Source organism: Canis lupus, chromosome 28, assembly GCF_003254725.2.
Source record: "Canis lupus dingo isolate Sandy chromosome 28, ASM325472v2, whole genome shotgun sequence".
NCBI lineage: Eukaryota > Metazoa > Chordata > Mammalia > Carnivora > Canidae > Canis > Canis lupus.
This window is the reverse complement of record NC_064270.1, coordinates 17,406,883-17,425,178: the sequence shown is the minus strand read 5'-3', so window position 1 is coordinate 17,425,178 and position 18,296 is coordinate 17,406,883. Positions and strand designations below refer to the sequence as shown.

Here is an 18,296-nt window from a genome sequence, read left to right as displayed (position 1 = left end):
AATAGAACATTAAGAGGAGAAAAAGTAGATTGTAGAAATTCACATGTAATGTGTGTAGGCTACATATAAATGAGCATATGCAGACAAAAAGAAACTGGGAAAAATAAGAACAATAGAAGCTTGGAAAGATAAGATTATAATAAAACTTTTAGTCTGTTGTCTTTCCATATCATCCCTTTCTCCTTTAAAAGGCATTTTCCTTGGACCTTCTATCTGTTTTTCCATTTTTCCTACCCTCCTTCATGGCCTTTCTGAAAACCAGAAGAGAAGCTGGTGGCACAGCCATCACCAGAAATCTACAGTGAGTATACTGGCCTTAATCAAAGTACAATAGAGATGTGGAGCCTATCCTAACTGTCCCTACACACCAGCCACTAATCAGCCTGCAACCAGGCATCATAACAGCTCAAAAGACAAGTCCTCAAGGAACTTTCTTGCTGTACCCCCTAAAGTGTGCTGATCTAAACCCAGTTCTACATCTATTGACTCCTTATAGGGTTTCTTACTCTCAAGAGCAGTAATTGTTGCAACCCAAACATTCCAGAAAAGGATTAAGAGTTTAAAGTCCCTGATGCTTTAGGATGTATTACCTTATCAGAATACCCTCCTGCAGTGATGGCAAGAAATTGGAACAAAAAGACTCTGATCTTTCAGGAGACAGAATAATGAATGGCAAGTTAATAAGAGATATTGGAGACATTCCTTCTCTCTTTCACAATACTATACAAGCAAATGCCATCAGACCAGAGGCACTCAGAGGCCAGCCCAGTTACACGAGAAGAAGGTAAACACCTAGGAAGCGTGAGGGGCCATAAAGGCAAAGCTGTGAACCACAACAAGAATTCACATTGGATGTGCAAAGAAAACAATCTGCATAATGCACCTGACTGTTAAATATCTCCCAATGGAAGAGTGGAAATACTATTCATTTGCAGCTCAGTAGGATATTTAAAAAAATAAAAACAAAGGAAAACACATACTTTTTCCCCATGATAGCTTTGTCCAAGCAGATGAGAAAGGGATTATATTAAGACACACATTCCACTTTTGTGCTCTGCTTGCAAATTATAATTGCTGAAGTAGTTGGGGGTGATAAATGGGAACATAAGACAGGCCCGGTGATCTGCCTGTTAACTAGGTATCAAATGAAAAGTTCACATACAAAGAAAAAGTTTTCATGTCAGTCAGTACTATTCTTTGGGTATGCATCGCATAGGTGAATCACTCTATAATGTAGGATTCCTAGGTGACCTCCCTTGATGGGGTTAGAATGTCTGGAAATCACAAAGAAAATTTTATCTCCAGATAAAGCTTTTATTATTGCTGCTAATGAATATTATGCCCCATGCCCTGCCTAATTCAAAGGCACTGTGGGGCACTAAGGAGAAAATGGATAATAATGGCAGCCCCTTACTATTTCCAACATACATTCACAGCCATTACAGCAAATATGAGGCATGTGTGGTCAGTTCTTCCTCCCGCATCCTTCACAAAAATCACTTCTGGATCACAGTGTTTTTTCCACAAATCTCTTCCAGGTGCTACATTCCATTAACTGAAGGCACCATGGGGAAAAAACCCTTACATTCACAAAGGATCTATCCCTACACAATTTCAAATTATAGACAACAATATTTGGGTGATATTACTTGTGAATTGCACGTTCACTCTATTTGTCCACATACAAAATAAAAGTATTAACATCATCCTTCATTTCAATGTCTTGTTTTTAATTTAGCATGACTGCACTCCCTCCAGTGTGCCCCACTGTTCCCAATACCACATCACTACACCATCCCTCCCAGAGAAGTATTTTTAGGTCTTTTTGTTGTTGTTGACTTGTTTTGGTTGTACCACTTCACAAGAATAATGATTCAATAAAGAGTAGAGGGCAGTAGAGATTAGGCTGAGAAGTGGATCTTTCATAGTAAATTAGATCCAATCAATTGTTATCAGATGTCCACAGTTATAAAAATCTCACCATGCATGGGAAACAAATTTATGTCTCAGAAAAATAACATCACTTAGGTTCCATGGTCTTTGGAAATGCTAATAAGCACAATTTTTAATGACTTATAATGTACAAATTATAAATCTGATATGAAAACTGAAAAGATGAAATTGCCAAATGTCCAAATGATCATATCTGGTCCTTTAAATAACCTTATGAAATTGAAAGAAGAATCATGTTCCATTACAGAGATGAGGGAACCACAGCTTGAAGAGTCCTTATATTAGCCAGAGCAGGGCTCTACACCAGACAGATGCAGGCTTTGTCTTTTCTCAAGGAGGTTCCAAATGAATGTTTCTACTCCTAACCCATATAGGCTATGTCTCTTCTATACAAATGGCTTAGAGCTTTAGATAGATGTGTATTTTGTCACTGGTAGAAAAATGTCTGTGTAAAATGAGCTCTTCCACTGCAACTCCTATGACACCTAGAAGGATAATCATGGCAATTAAACATCAGAAACTAAGAAGTGATAATTATGAAGATGGAATTTCCAGTTACCACTTGGCTAGCCAGTACGGGCACTAACTTTTATATTTCCCCATGGGGGCATATATGAAAGAATCACAGAGTGCAGGAGAGATGAAATACAATTATCAGGACCTGGGGATTTATTCTTTCTGCTACACAAAGGAAGGGGGAGGGCAGACCGCAGCTGGAACCTTCTCTTATTGTTCTTTGCAAAACATAGGAAAATGCTGCCCCTCATCCACTTAATTTAATTTCCCTCAGAAATGATGACAAGGCTCATCCAGTCTATTGTACTTTCCTTTTCCATCAACTTGACTTCCTAGTCAGCTTATAGCCTCACCATCTCAAGAATCTGTTCCAGAAATAGCAGAGTGATTTTTTTTTTCTTTTCGAGGGACCAAGAACCTGGTCCCTCTAGTCACATAGCTGGAATATCAGAGAAACAAGTATTTTCTTTTTCTGCCTTACTCTATTAAAAAATCTTAGTAGTTCAAAATACAGACCAAATAATTATAATAATACTGTAGACCAAATAACAATTGTTCTGAAATGGGCAAAATAAGTGAGGATAGTCCAGGTGTTGAGTCAAGAGCACTAAAATCCCACACACACCCACTTACTGTGTGTAATCGGTACATTGGTACACAGTGCATTTTCACAGGAAACTTCTGCAATTAGCTTTCTGAATGCTAGTCATAGTTTTGTGGGACAGAAGGGACTAGATGGAGCCATTGTTTTCAAAGATGTTGGTGTGAATAAAGTACTCATCAACATCCCCCACTACACACACACATACACACCATCCCCACAAAAATGGCTATCTCATGAATCTTTAAGGGCATTGAATTAAGGTGCTTAAAAAGAGATATGAAATTGAGACTACTTTAAAAGATTAATTCTGGTTCTGTTTTAATTAAGCATATAATTAAGCATATTAAACACATGGATGTGTGCTTCCTAATCTCTATTCCTTTGGCCAGACCTCTGCTAAAATGAAAGCCAGATATAAGTAAGAAGCGCTTTCACATTGCTGCATGGAAGAATAAAATATAAAATTATACCAAATCAGATTTAGCTTGCTACAGCTAAGGTAAAAATAGCACACTCATCTATAGGAACACCAATTAATAAAAACACTTTCTGATAGGGGGAGGGCTAATTTTCCATTTGGAACATATATTCACTCTTTAAAAAGGCTTTTCAAAATGCGCTCCACAGAAGTTGTTCTAAAGGATTCATCATGTGTGACATGAGAAGAGATTCTGTAGTGAAATAAGTTTGGGAAGCCTCTTCAGTCAGGGCTTCTCCAGAGTCTTAAATATCCTAACATGAACCCTGTGTCTTCCATAAGTCCGAGTTAAATAGTCAGGACTTAAAATTACTTGACCATAAAATGCTTAAGGAAGGAGAAGCATTTTGTGGAACTAGTGTTCTTTAGAGTACATTTTACGAAATACTATTTTTAGAATGGGTACATAAAATGTATATTCTTCTCAAACAAAGGGAGATTAGCACACAGCTAAGAGTACCTGGTCATGACCTTCTCATGGAGCAGCCTAGCCCAGTGCTTCTCAAACTTTAATGTACACACTGAATCACTAGGGACCCTGTTACATGCAGACTCCCACTCAGGAAGTCTTTCTTGAGATTTCTAACAAGTTCCCACGTGATGCTGATGTTGCCAGTCCATGAACCCCACTGAGTAGCAAAGGGCTAGAACACACGTGTCTCCAAGTGCTGAAGGTGTCCAGTATTATCCTGAGTGTTATGCTCTCTGACAATTCTTTATCCAAGAGGGTAGTGGATATGTGGGTGGAGCTTACCAGTAAAACCTGTTGGGTGTGATACGTTCGTGCATAAGTTGCCACCGTCTTCCAAAGTCCATGGAGCTGTAGAGCTGCAAAACAATGAAGTGAGGAAAGCGTAAGTATCAAGGGCACTGTCAACATAAATACATGTGGTATCCCCCTGGATAAGGACATTCCAGCACATTAGACTGCCTAACACACCCAACTAGGCACTCATTTTATCTAGATAGAAATCTGCTATGTTTATCATGGTGCCTTCTCGAGCACCAAGTAGGTGCTCAATATATATCCAAACAACTGCTGTTTTTTGAGCTGAGTGTAAATCCTTTCTGATGCCACCCATCGTTCAGGAGGAAAGCCATTCATAAAATTCTTATTTTTCTTCAAATTCTATCAAGTCTTTAGCTACATTTAAAACAATTAAATTTTAAAACAATTCAGCAAAATTTATTTAAAATTATTTATTGAATGTCTCCTACATGTGAGGCACTCTGATGGCTATGAAGATAAAGAAGAGGTAGATTCTGTATTCTCAGGGAAATTAAATACATGTAAAAATACTCATCAGCCAATATTATGTGCAAAATATTGTGCTATTCGAGTTTTATCTCTCCCTGCTCCTATATATAATCAAAACGAAATGGACTCTTCACTGCCAATAATGGTACCACACTTATTTATACTGCCATTTCTTCACAGAGATAAGGTCATGCTTACACTAAGTAAACATTACACAAGTGTGGCTTCCTCCACAAAACCTTTTCCAACCACTTCAATCCACTCATCTTTCTCCCTTCTCAATTCACTGCACTCATCTTTGGTTTCCACTGAGCACTTATCATGAGGTAATACGTGGTTATGTCTTTTAGATTGGTATGTATTATTTAGTTGTGTTTATAGGCCTTCAATACATATAAAGTGCTCACTAAATATCTGTTGAATAAATCAATAATTAACATAGGCACGTAAGGATGGATACCAACTCATGGTATGAGAAAAAATTCTAGAAGAACCTCAAGACTTTGGAAAAATAAAGAACTCCCAGCATGGCTAATAAAGTCAGATTCCACACTCACTTACTTTATGGATGTAGAGTCTGACCCCTTTTTAACATATAAGGGAAAGGCCAGCATTCCTATAACAGACTAGCCAAGAGAATGGGGCTTATTTTTAATTGTATACTTGGAAGTATAATAGTTCTGAGTGATAATGTAAATAATAATAATAATAATAATAATAATAATAATAGGTGGACCACATTGCTCATTCACATACATTTGAGCCTTATAAGGACACTGTAAAGAAGGCAAGGCAGTTATAACGAACTTGAATCCTTGTTCTCAAGCATTTTCTAATCCACCAGGAATCAACCACTCCCTCCAGGCACCATTACTATTTTTACTATCTGCCTCTAAGAAGCTGTTCACACCAAGGCAATCAATACTGGTTGGTATGCCCCTCCCCTCATCAGGCTATGAGTCATAAAAGGGGCAGGAATCATGTCCAATTCACCTTTGTCTAATAGTGGTTATACAATGCTATACAGGTGAGCACACAAACCTCCTATTTCACAATTAAATTCAGTTTTATGGATGTTAAGTTTTGGTCAAAAGAAAAGAACTAGTATTTATGTTTTCTGATATCTAGCTCCCATCTTCTTCCATGGAATCATGGTGCCTAGTTTATAATGAGAATTCTATTATGTTTCTGTTCTTCACACTTGCACAGGTGGGGAAACTGGGAAAGGTAGAAATAGATGGGATTCAAGTTTATAGAAATGGCGTCGGATGAAGTATCTTGCCATTATCACATTCCCAGTAGTGTTCACCTACAGGGATGCGCTGTCTGGCACACCACACCCAGGTAACATTGCCACCTCTAAACTTCATAAAGTCCATAATCTTGCAACCCATACAGAAATAATTTTTGTAGGAAATTCTGGTCATCTCAAATATGATCTGGGGGGACTTGAAGAAGTTTTAGCCCATTTCAATTTAATTCAAATATTTATTGGACATTGGCACCATGAACTACATAAAAATATCTTTTTGTCCAATAAATAGTAGAGAGATGTATGCATGTGTGATATATTATTACATATATATCATATGTAATATGTAAATATATATGATATATATATATATATATTTGATAAATGTCCTACAAGGTAGTTAAGGAGATATATTAGCATTCTGATTTTATAGATGAAGATACTGATGCTTGGTTCTACAAAGTGACTGTAAGAACTATATGAAAACCAAGATGTCAATCCTGATTTAGCTTATCACAGTTTATACTGTACTTGCCAGCTCTACTCTCATAGTATTTACCCAAATTGGGTTCCCATTCCATCAGTAAGTGCTAACTACTATGTGTATTCAACTCTGCATATAGGAAAAACAGGCAAAACTACCCCTTGTCATCCTTTGTCCCCTTCTTTATTCACCAACTTAATGAAGAAAACATACATAGCTTATGCTATTAAATTGTAGAACATACAGAATTACATTCAGCTCTTCAAAAAACAAAAATGACAACCTTTTCCTGAACCTCAAATATACATACAAAGTCTCTATTTGGTTTTGCCCTGTCCACACCACCTAACTCTACAGGTCTAGCTATATTGCTCCAGGAAGCCTCATCATTCCATTTCCACCCCTGTTAATATTATCCATCTCTCAACTTATACACAAATGACTTTCAAATATACATATACAACACCAAAGGGGAAAGTGGGCAAAAGACAAGCTCTAGAAGTAGAGAAATGGGCAAGATTAACAAGAATGGAAATGGAACAATGAGCCTTCCTGGAGCAATATAGCTTAACCTAGGCCTTTGGAGATAGGTGATATGGACAGCAGAGGGGTTGGTAGAGATTTTACAGGATGAGGAAAAAAAAAGAACAAAGATGTCAGTATGGTCAAGGTCTTGAACTTCGTTTATGTAGAAGCTTTTAAGACGAAGGAGAGATGTGATGACTGTCACTGGCTAAAAGGAGGTGGAGGTTGTCCATTTTCTTGTCTATCTCTCTTTCTATACATCCAACTATTTGTGACTCATCCTATATTTATCTGTATGTATATTTATACTGGAGATGGTGTTGGGATGAAGGAGAGAGTTGGTGAGGACCAGACTACTGCATTGGAAAGGATGTATCCTTATATTTTATTGCAAACCCTGAGATTTCCATGCAGAGTTTTAAGAAATGGGTCACTCCTTCCCATGGCAGGTGTCTGAGAGACAGATGCTCAGACATAAGACACATGTTTCCCAATTAAATACAGAAGAGACTTTGGTTGGAGCCTTCTATAATCCAAAGATACCAGACTCTTTGTCAGGCCAGATTCCAATCATAGAAGCAAAGCCCCACATTCCTTCCAATAAAACCCAGCATGATTATGTCTTTCTCTGAGGCAAACTCTAGAGACAAGCCAAGGAAGAATCATGAGGGTCACCCTGACACTGCTGGAGCCTCAATCCTCCAGAGAAATGATCAGGTCTTCTGTCACAGAGGATTCAGTAGTAGCAGAATGCCTCCACTACAGCTCCTGCTAGGACTCACCCTTGGGAGAAGTATGGCTCCTCTCGTCTCCTGCTCTTCCTAACGGAGAAAGAAGAGATCAGCTCCTGATCTCCACATCCAAGCCTGTTCCACTTCCTGCCTTCCTTGTCTCTGGTTTTGCTTTTTCAGCTCTTCTGTTTGACTGATGAGAAAAAAATTAAATTGAATTCTCTGCCTAGAGGCTGATTCAGATGAAGAGAAAGAGCAGGCTTCTATTCATTAAGAGCCTTTGGTTAGCTACCTTGTCTCTCCATCTCCAGTAAGTTTCTGAGTCTGAAATGAATTTTATTCTCCCACACGCTGGATCCTTGCAGCCTCTCCATTCGTATACGTGTTCATCCATTTCTTCCTTCCTCCCTTCAGTCACTAAAAGTGTATCAAGCAACCACTCTGCTTTAAGCTCTGAACTAAGTGCTTGAATTACAAAGGTCAAAAACATCATGAACCATGGAAGACAGAAATTCAGACAATTACACTGTCATGCAATGTATGTCACGATGGTATTGCTAGTTATCTCTGCAAGAGTAAGATTGGAGGCCATTGGTATTTTTTCTTTTGCATATCTGGGTCTTTAAAATTATTAGGCACATGTGTTACTTTAGTAATTAAAAAAGCTCTAACACTCAATGAGAAATAAAGAATTTAGGGGCAGCTCGGGTAGCTCAGTAGTTTAGCGCCACCTTCAGCCCAGGGTGTGATCCTGGAAACCCAGGATCCAGTCCCACGTCAGGCTCCCTGCATGGGGCCTGCTTCTCCCTCTGCTGGTGTCTGTGCCTCTCTGTGTCTCTCATGAATAAATAAATAAAATCTTAAAAAAAAAAAAAAAAAAGAATTTAGGCAACCATTCAATAGTGTTACAATGTCATTTAATGATATGAAAATGCTTATATTAATTATTTTAAAATCTATTATAAAACATGCATACGTTGACACTAACTTTATTTAAAGCATTCTAAAAACTTGAAACATATTAGAAGCAATATGCCAAAATATTAGCAGTGGTTATTTCTGAATTATGGCACTCCGGATAACACATACTTTTTAAATCTTTTTATCATTTTCAGATTCCTTTACAATGGATATAATATTTCAGTAGTAATATAAGCCAATGTTTTATCCTATTTATATTTTTAGAATTATAAATTGTAATATTTTTTTAAAGATTTTATTTATTTATTCATGAGAGACACACAGAGAGAGAGGCAGCGACACAGGTAGAGGGAGAAGCAGGTTCCATTCAGGATGTCCGACATGGGACTGGATCCTGGGTCTCCAGGATCACACCCTGGGCTGCAGGCAGCACTAAACTGCTGCTCCACCAGGGCTGCCCTAATTTCTAATCCTAATGTATACATTATATGTACCTTCAAAACTACCTTTTAAAAGGCCAAAAAATAAAATTCCAATTTCTTTCCATGAGGGACCTGGAATCAGACAAAGCAATATGGGATTTTCCACAGAATGGTATTACATAGGGATCATCATGAGTAGAGGTGAATTCTTCTTAGGACAAGCAATGTATTAGTTCTTACACTGTTTAAATAGTCCTGCATGGTTTCAACCCAACATGTTTCATGCAACACTAAAATGAAGCAGGTTTTCAAAATAATAAACATCCTTAGAAACATTTCTTATTTAGGGGTGCCTGGGTGGCTCAGTTGGTTAATCCCCCAACTCTTGATTTCAGCTCAGGTCATGATCTCAGGTTCCTGGGATGCAGCCCTGCATCAGCCTCTGTGCTCAGCAGGGAATCTGCTTGCCCTTCTCCCCTTGCATTCTCTCTCTCTCTCTCTCTCTCTCAAAAATAAATAAAATATTTTAAAATTTTCTTGTTTATACAAAGTTACATATATGAGACTGTTCTCCACATTCTGCCTCATGGCGCCCCCTCCTCCCTTCAAGGATGACATTCCTGGACCTTTACCAGAGAACAATCTAGATCTTCTCCCTTCCCTTCTTCCCCTATGTGTCCTGATCTCATATCTCTTAACAAGCACGTATTCAGTGGCAACACACACACTGAAAGCCCTAAATGAATCATTGGAACAGATGGAAAATATGAAAGAACATGTTCTTTTCCTTATTGATCCAGTTATTAGTTCCCTAATTACATCAGCCTGCCAGGGAAAAGCATCTGAACGCAAAAGAACTAGAGGCAATTTAATCAATGTAATATTCCACAAAAGGAACAACAAGTTGTATCTGGAAAGCTTAAGTCCAAAGAATGATACGACTACATGAGGAGGTTATTACTTCAACTGTTTCCCCCCAAAAAAGATATGTTGAAGTCCTAGTCTCTAGCACCTCAGAATGTGGACTTATTTGAAAATAAGGTCTTTGCAGATGTAACCAAGTTCAAATGAGGTCAGGGTGGGCCCTAATTCAATATGCTTGATACACTCATAAGGATAAACTTGGACACATAGACAGGAACAGATGGAAGACAATGTGAATACAGGGAGAGAAGGCCACGTGATGACAGAGGATTGAAGTGCCATGGGATGGCACAAGCCATGGGATGGCAAGGACTAACAAATCATCAGAAGCAAGGAAGAGGCAAAGAAGGGCTCCCCTTTATAAATTTCAGAGGAACATGGCTCTGCCATGAACCTGGATTTTGGACTTCTGGCCTCCAGAACTGTAGGACAAAAAATTTCTGTTGTCCTAAGTCACCTAATTCGAGGTACTCTGTTATAGCAGCCCATGTGAAACTAACATAATTGATCCTTGAACAACATGGGTTTGAACTGCATGCATTCACTTATACACTTACAAAGATTTTTTTATTTCAATAAATGCAGTCCACTGCTGTAAATTATTTTTTCTTCCTTATGATTTTTTTATTTTTTTCCTCATGATTTTAATATTTTTCTTTTGATTGCTTTATTGTAAGAATACAGTGTATAATATATGTCACACACAAAATATGTGGTCATTGACTGTTAACATCATCAGAGGTTTCCTGCCTTCAATGGGCTATTAGTAGTTAAGCTTTTAAGGAGTCAAAATTATATATGGATTTTAAACTGCACAGGGGATCAGTGCCCCTAACCCTTGTGTTGTTTAAGGGTCAGCTGTACAAGCATCTTACACCTACCACCAAGAGTAGTGATGACAGATCTTGCTACATTTCTCTGTTTTTATGTCTCTACTCCTATACACTTAGTTGTATGACCAGATTGTTGAATCTGTGAATAAAAGCCTGAATCTCATTTGCCTATATATTTCTCTTCTAGACATTTTCACCACACCCCTAAGGATAGTATTTCCTAAGAATAAATATGAATTAATAATGACCATATGGTGGTAACCAGACATACTCAGAAGAGGCAACAAACTATGCATTTTATGGAAGCTTTTGGTGATCCAGCCAGATTCCCTAGAGCCAGCATATCATCAAGAGGGAAGAATAGTTTGGAACACATTTATATAAAAGCTCTCCCCTGTAGCAAATTCAAACCTAATGTACATCTGTCCTGATTTTTTTTCTCAAAACCAGTGGAATTTAGGTAGCATTCTACTGAATTGTGGTCATGATGGTTTTTGTCTTTAAAAATGAGGCTGGTTTCTGATAAAAATTAGCTTTTTGCACTTGTTTCCTTGGTAGCCATGGAGGGAGTGGTAGGGCGTGGCTGGGCTGTGTAGGACTACAGGGAGAATCCACTGGGTTTGGTAGTCTTTATGATAGGCAGGAGAGAAACCCAAGTCACATAAGCAGAGTCCTTTCCAACATGTGTGCCTTTGGTTCCTTCCTCAGATATGCCCTCCCCCCCCCAAAAAAAAACCCTCCCTTCATAACTGGTGGGGAAAGTCCCACCCAATGTGGTTCTAAGCTCTGGGTATTTAAGTAAGAGCTTCTGTCCTCAGTAGCTTTTTCCCTTTGCCCTTGACAGATATAAGGTTTCTATACCATAAATACATTTATTTATAAAATAAGCCTTCACCTAGTTGTGCCATTTTTTTGTAGAAGGCAACATTTTTTCTTCTCTTCTTGAAGATTTCTAACCATAGATGTTTTCTTTCTCTCAAATGGTTTAGATCAGTCATTCCTTTGTCTAACAAATATTGATCAAAAGTCTATTAACAACCAAGCACTTTTCAATGGGTTTAGGATACATCAATGAACTAGACAAAAGCCTCGTCCTCAGGGATCTTACTTTCCAGTAGAGATCAGGAATTCAAATGCCCTCAAGTCTGTAGTGTGAATATGTGAGGGAAGTGTAAGAAAAATGGTACCATTGTCTGTATTCTTTAGACACATGATCATTTTGCTACCCTTTCACACACTAAGAAACTTTCTTCACTTACTCAAGAACATGATTTTCCCCATTTGTATAGAAACATTTGCCACTTTGAGGGCTATTCTGTTGTTTTCCTGCTTTTGATAAAGACACAAGCTCAAAAATATTGTGTTTTCCTCTCAAATTAAGGAAGACAGGTCAAGTGTGATAAAATGTTTGGTAGATGACATTTTCCCACAATACCAGGGAGAAAAGAATCCAGAAAGCTCAGGTTCCATTTAAGAGGGCTTAGCTATTCCTTAACTGGACAAAGAAAGCGAATCTAGTGTGGTCAGGCTATTATAATTTTTCAAGAGGACTGATATTTCAGATTTTTATGAGAAATCTCTGTATTTTTCAGTTTGAGCAAACATTTAAAAAAATTAAAATATATTGCTGGGCAAATAAGATGTCTTGATCCAGCTGGCCAGATGCTGCCTGAGAGCCACAAATTTGTCACCGAATCTTAGCATCATTGTTGTATGAATGCCTGAAGGAGAGAATGGGACTATTTGACCTTGATGTAGGGTTATCAGATTTAGCAAATAAAATACATAAAGCCCAGGTAATTTGATTTCAGACGAAAAATGAATAATTTTTTGTGTAAGTATGTCTCATGTAACAGTAGGGATCTGCTTATGTTTTTTAAAACATTATTGTTTATCTGAAATTCAAATTTAGCTGTGTTTTATCTATGTGTCCTTTATTTTACCTGGCAACACTCCCTTAAAGTCTCTCCCATTCTATTTCTAAGCATCTGAATCATAAGATACATCCCCTTACACTATGCATCTCAGTTATTTGACATTGGACAAAAGAAACTCAAAAGTATTGTAAATACTCCCTGTAGCCTATTAACTCACATCACTTTACTCAACTTATTTAGTATTCCTTAAGCACCTAGCATGTGCTAGGCTCAGTGCCAGGTGTGATGATACAAAGATGAGTAACACCAAGTTCCCCGATCTCCAGAAATGCAAAACTTTGATGAGAAGACAAACATGTCAACAGGTAAGTACCACACAACACAAGGAGGCCCATGCCCACAGAGGTGGACGACAGCTGAGGGAACTCATGGAAGGAGTGGTCCGTGCTGCTGGGTCGGGCACTGTGCCATGAGCTGAGTCATAATGAGTGAGTAGGAGCTTGCCTGAAGGATAAGTTCCCCCAAAACACTTAAGCTAACAAAGGTGAAAAATTCTGGTCATTAGGAAAGATGTTGGAAATAAAACAGAAACATTATCTCATCCTCCTCCAAAAGTATCATTTGCTTGGCCCTGGATCAGTGCACATTGGTCTAACTGCCACATCAAAAAAGAAAGAATAGAGAAGGAAAAGGAGCCAAGAAAGGTCATTTAAAGGATCTAAGAGGAAGAGGAGGAAACAACTGCATGAGACTATGGGTGTGCATGTAAAATGAAGGCTTCGAGATGAGTAGCAAGAGTGAAGACTGTAAAAGCAGGGAAGTAGAGGTAGATACACCCTCAGTCCTCGAATTCTGAAACACCCCCCCAAAAAAAACCTAAAAGAGGCAAGATTAAAACACTGAACTACTTCTAAAAGCATAAAATTCATTAGTAGGAAGTTGGTAAGAAAGTCACAGGACATCCTATAAACAGGATCAGTCACAAATTAAGACTCCATGCTTCTCAGAGTTGTTCATCAAAAAAATTCTGATGGCCAAAGGGAATACAGCATCCCACCAGGAATCTGAGGCTTTGGTTATAAATAGTCTGAAAGAAGGATAAATTTCCTCAAATCTCTAAACTCTTAACTTAAACTCCCATGGATATTTTATAGTCTATGCTACCATATATCTGTGCTTAGAATACAAGACAATTTTTCTTTTTTTTTACAAATTTTCAGGTGAGGTGGACCCTCTAGAAAAACACTCTATAACCTATCATACTTACTCCCTTGTGCCACTGCCCCTAAGGGGTGCATTTTTGAGCCAAATTTAAAGAAGAGGGAGAAGTAACACCAAGAATGTCTGGGGCAGGGCAGCCTGGGTGGCTCAGTGGTTTAGCGCCGCGTTCAGCCCAGGGTGGGATCGAGTCCCACATCGGGCTCCCTGCATGGAGCCTGCTTCTCCCTCTGCTTGTGTCCCTGCCTCTCTCTCTGTGTATCTCTCATGAATAAATAAATAAAATCTTTAAAAAAAGAAAAAAAGAAGAATGTCTGGTCCATCATTAGGGCCCGGGTGCTATTGATGGGAGTGACTCACCTATCTCAAGTGTGTCTCATACAAGGTGACCACAAAAGGGGTTTGGTCATTTCTTGGTACCTATGACACATCAAAAACTGCCACATCAAAAACTGCCTCATCAAAAACTGCCACAAGACTCTTGGACTTGAAATGAGAAGAAACCCTATGGGCAGGATTTCCATATCCTTAATTATAATGAACAAGGGAGAGGAAAATATGCAGTGTGGGTGATGCCATACTTGCAAGAAAGCAATTCCATCTGACCCTGTCAGTTAACATAGCAAGTCTCACTTTGGGAATGAATGGCTTTTGTATGACTCCTTAGATTTATCCTCCTAACTATGACTCCAATGCCAACTGGACATGCAGAAACTAGCTCGTAATGGGACTAATGTCTATACTCTGTCGAAGAGGTGACACCATGCTCATACCCCACCTGCCTTTCTCTCTAGGATTCTCTTCTCTCTGCTTATTTTCTAAGTTCCAGTCATACTGGTTTTCATTTAGCTTCTCAAACATGTCATGGACCTTCCAGTCTCAGGGCTTTTGCATGTGCTGTCCCCTCTACCTAAAATGCTCTCCTCCTACCCTGCATTTCTCCCTCTTTCCATTCATGTACTAAACTGCTATTCAAACGTCAGGTATCACCAGAAATAACACTTCCTAAAGGAAGCCCTTTTTAGTTACCTCCTGCCCAGGTACCTCCTCCTTTCCTCATGGCTCTCTAGTCTCTTATTTTATAATACTCATCAAAGTATGAAATTACAGGAACTCCCAGCTGGCTCAGTCAGCCGAGCATCCGACTCTTGGTTTCAGCTCAGGTCATGAAATCAAGCCCCGCGTCAGGCTCCAGGCTCAGCACAGAATCTGCTTGTTGCTCTCCATCCCCCTCTACCCTCCCTCTCCTCAAATAAATAATAAATAAAATATGTTTAAAAATACTAAAAATATATGAAATTACATATTCATGTATTATATGACTGATTCCTGTCTCTCTTTGTAGATAGCAGGGTTTGCTACCTTAAAAATCCCCAATGTTTAATAGCATGCCAAATACAGGAAAATAAATATTCACTGAATGAATACATAAATATTCCTTTCCAAGTCTTTTAAAATGCTATTCTTTCCACCCAAAAGCCCCCTGCTTCCCTTCTTAAATTTGTCTAAAATCTACCCTTCTTTCCATATTAATTCAAACGGTCTCCCTTACATGATGCCATCTATGGGCATGCTTGGCCAAAAGAGGCAAGATGACAACAGGAGAACTGAAGAACTACTTTTAAAACCAAATTCATACAACTCATCACTGTAAGGTGCCACTAAGAAGGGAAAAATACCCTATAAACAGTATCTCTATTCTCATATTTAACACCCAGTGTCTAACCAGATTCTAACAACAGCTTTCTCTTATAAGTTTTTGAATTGCTTTTATTTAATTCAATCTAACAGTGATCCATTCACACATTTGTTTATACAGCAAAACTTCAAGTAGTCTCTTCAAATTGATTAGAGGTTCCTGGATAACAGGAATCCCCTCTGAAATCTTGATTCCGCCCCCTTCAAAGAAACTGCCCCTCGGATGCTAGACAACATAGAATCAGAGAATAGCAAACTTTTGTAGCTGAGACTGAACGATCTGGACTGTTGTCTTTATGCACAGGGAACCTACAGCTCAGAGAACCTCGGTGACTTGCCTGCAGTCCCACACCTAGTGAGCAGTGGAGCTGGAATTCAAACCCAAGGTCTTGACTCCCATCTCACTGCTCTTTGTACTGCATGTGCTGTCTTTTTTAAATTACCTGCATGACTTTAAAAGAAAAACAAGTTAATATAACCTCACAGGAACAGTGGCTCATTTGGGTATGCCATGCATGAATGACACTGTACCTTGAATCTATCCAGCATTTTTATTTACAAGTCATTCTCACAATTCACTTTATCCTCTTTTATACTGAAGAGCATTTTTCTGAGCCAACAGTCATATAAAACAATCTTATAAACAATTTACATAGTATTACTCAAATCCATTCTTTTGTCTCCACAATCCTATTCTCTTGACCATTTTGCTTTGCAATCAGGTTCTATTCACTTTTATATATTACGATTCAGAAACATCTCATAATAAGCAGCGCCCTTTGAACGCAAAGGTTGGTATTCCTCTGTGAGTTGACTTTATTGTTCTGACTCACATCCCTCCACCCTTATCTGTGTTTTCTCTCTCCTTAATGATTTTGGTTTCATACCATATCCTGTTATTAAATCCACTTGATTACCTATTTTCCTGGCCTTTTCACTATATCCAATTTGTCCTTAATTCCTTTCCAGATTCAGATTTGTTTTTCCTTCCTAAAAGCCTGAGTCTAAAAGAGACATGAAGAACTTAAATCTCTTGGCATTAGGTCATTTATTTAATTTAAATTACCTCCTCAAAAGTATCAAAACAATAATACCTGCCCTCAGTTTGGAAGAAATAAAGGCTTCACTATCCCTAACATATGAAATACCATTTAAAACATACCTCTAGGTAGACATTTCAACATGTACATGGCTTTACTATTAATATATAGCCAAAATTTTTAAAGTTCATTCAAATTCAAGATATTCAAGGAAAAACAATGTGTATTTCAAAGGCTATTCTTTCAGAAGTATAAGGGGAAAAAAGAAACTAACATTTATAGAGAATTTGCCCCAACAGGCATTTTTGTATATGCTTTCTAATGTAAATGACACAAAATAAATAGTTTGATGGTTATTTCTGTCCACACATCTGGGAGGAGAACAGAGGCTTCATGGGTTTTATAATTTTTTAAAAGATTTTATTTATTTATTCATAAGAGACACAGAGTGAGAGGCAGAGACCTAAGCATAGGGAGAAGGAGGCTCCATGCAGGAAGCCCAATGTGGGACTCGATCCTGGCACCCCGGGATCATGCCGTGAACCAAAGGCAGATGCTCAACCGCTGAGCCACCCAGGCATCCGGGATTTTATAAATTTGATCAAGACCTCAAAGCACATTCCAGAACATCTAATTCCAAAACCACTATTCACTGTTGTTTTTTTTTTATGTTATTTACTTATTTACAGAGAGAATGGAGGGAGGGGAAGAGGGAGAAGGAGAGAGATCTCAGGCAGATTCCCTGATGAGGTGGAGCTTAATATCAGAACCCTGAGATCATGATCTGAGCCAAAACCAAGAACCAAACACTTAACCAAGTGAGCCATCCAGGCGCCCCAAACCACTATTTATTCTAAAATACTTGGGTGTCATTGAGAAATGAGTGTTTGCAAGGAAACTTCCTGAAGTGTGATGGAGTTCAAACTATGTCCTAGGAGAAGTTGTAGAAACTGAGATTACTAGCACAGAAAAATGACCAAAAAGCAAAGAGTTTTGTAACTGTTTGCAAATGTAGGAAAACATTCTTCCATGGAAGGACAATGGAACTTTCTTTTGTGCTGCAATAGAGGATAGAAGTAAGACCAAAAGGCCAAATCTAAATGGAAGTAAATACTGGCTAGATGTAAGAAATAATATTCTAATGGAAAGAACTCTCTGAACATGGAAAAGCTGCCTCACAGGGCAACAAGTTCTCTAGGGACTTATGGGATGTGTTTAAATGGATGATGAATGAGCACTTCGATTAAGGTGATACTATCAGGAAGTTAAAGTGTCAGATGGGGTTAACCCAATGACTTCTTAGGTTCCTTAAGATACAGGATTTTTGAGTCTTTATCTGAGAAGAGTAATCCAAGGAATAGAACCCAAGAGAATATTATTATTGATGTTCCCTAAACATTTGTAAAAGCTGGCAGATAAATTTTCTTCTAAAGGCACTCAAATGTTGTGGGAAAGGCCCAGGACTGTGGGGCAAGTTTGGTAGACTGATTCAGCTTCCCTATATCTACTGCTTTCATAAAGCAATTCTCAGCCCTTCCCCTCAAGAGCTAGAGTTTATTTCC

The 18,296-nt window shown here is 38.4% G+C and overlaps 1 protein-coding gene across 2 annotated transcripts in view; it reads right to left on the bottom strand.

Annotated features, from left to right (window-relative positions):
• Nucleotides 1-18,296, bottom strand: part of SORCS3 (sortilin related VPS10 domain containing receptor 3) — a 581,582-nt gene that overhangs the window by 199,678 nt on the left and 363,608 nt on the right. For both annotated transcript variants that reach the window (XM_025467140.3, XM_025467142.3), the window contains exon 5: nt 4,306-4,379. In XM_025467140.3, coding sequence (XP_025322925.3) covers nt 4,306-4,379 — 74 coding nt within the window. The remainder of the gene's footprint in view (nt 1-4,305; nt 4,380-18,296) is intronic.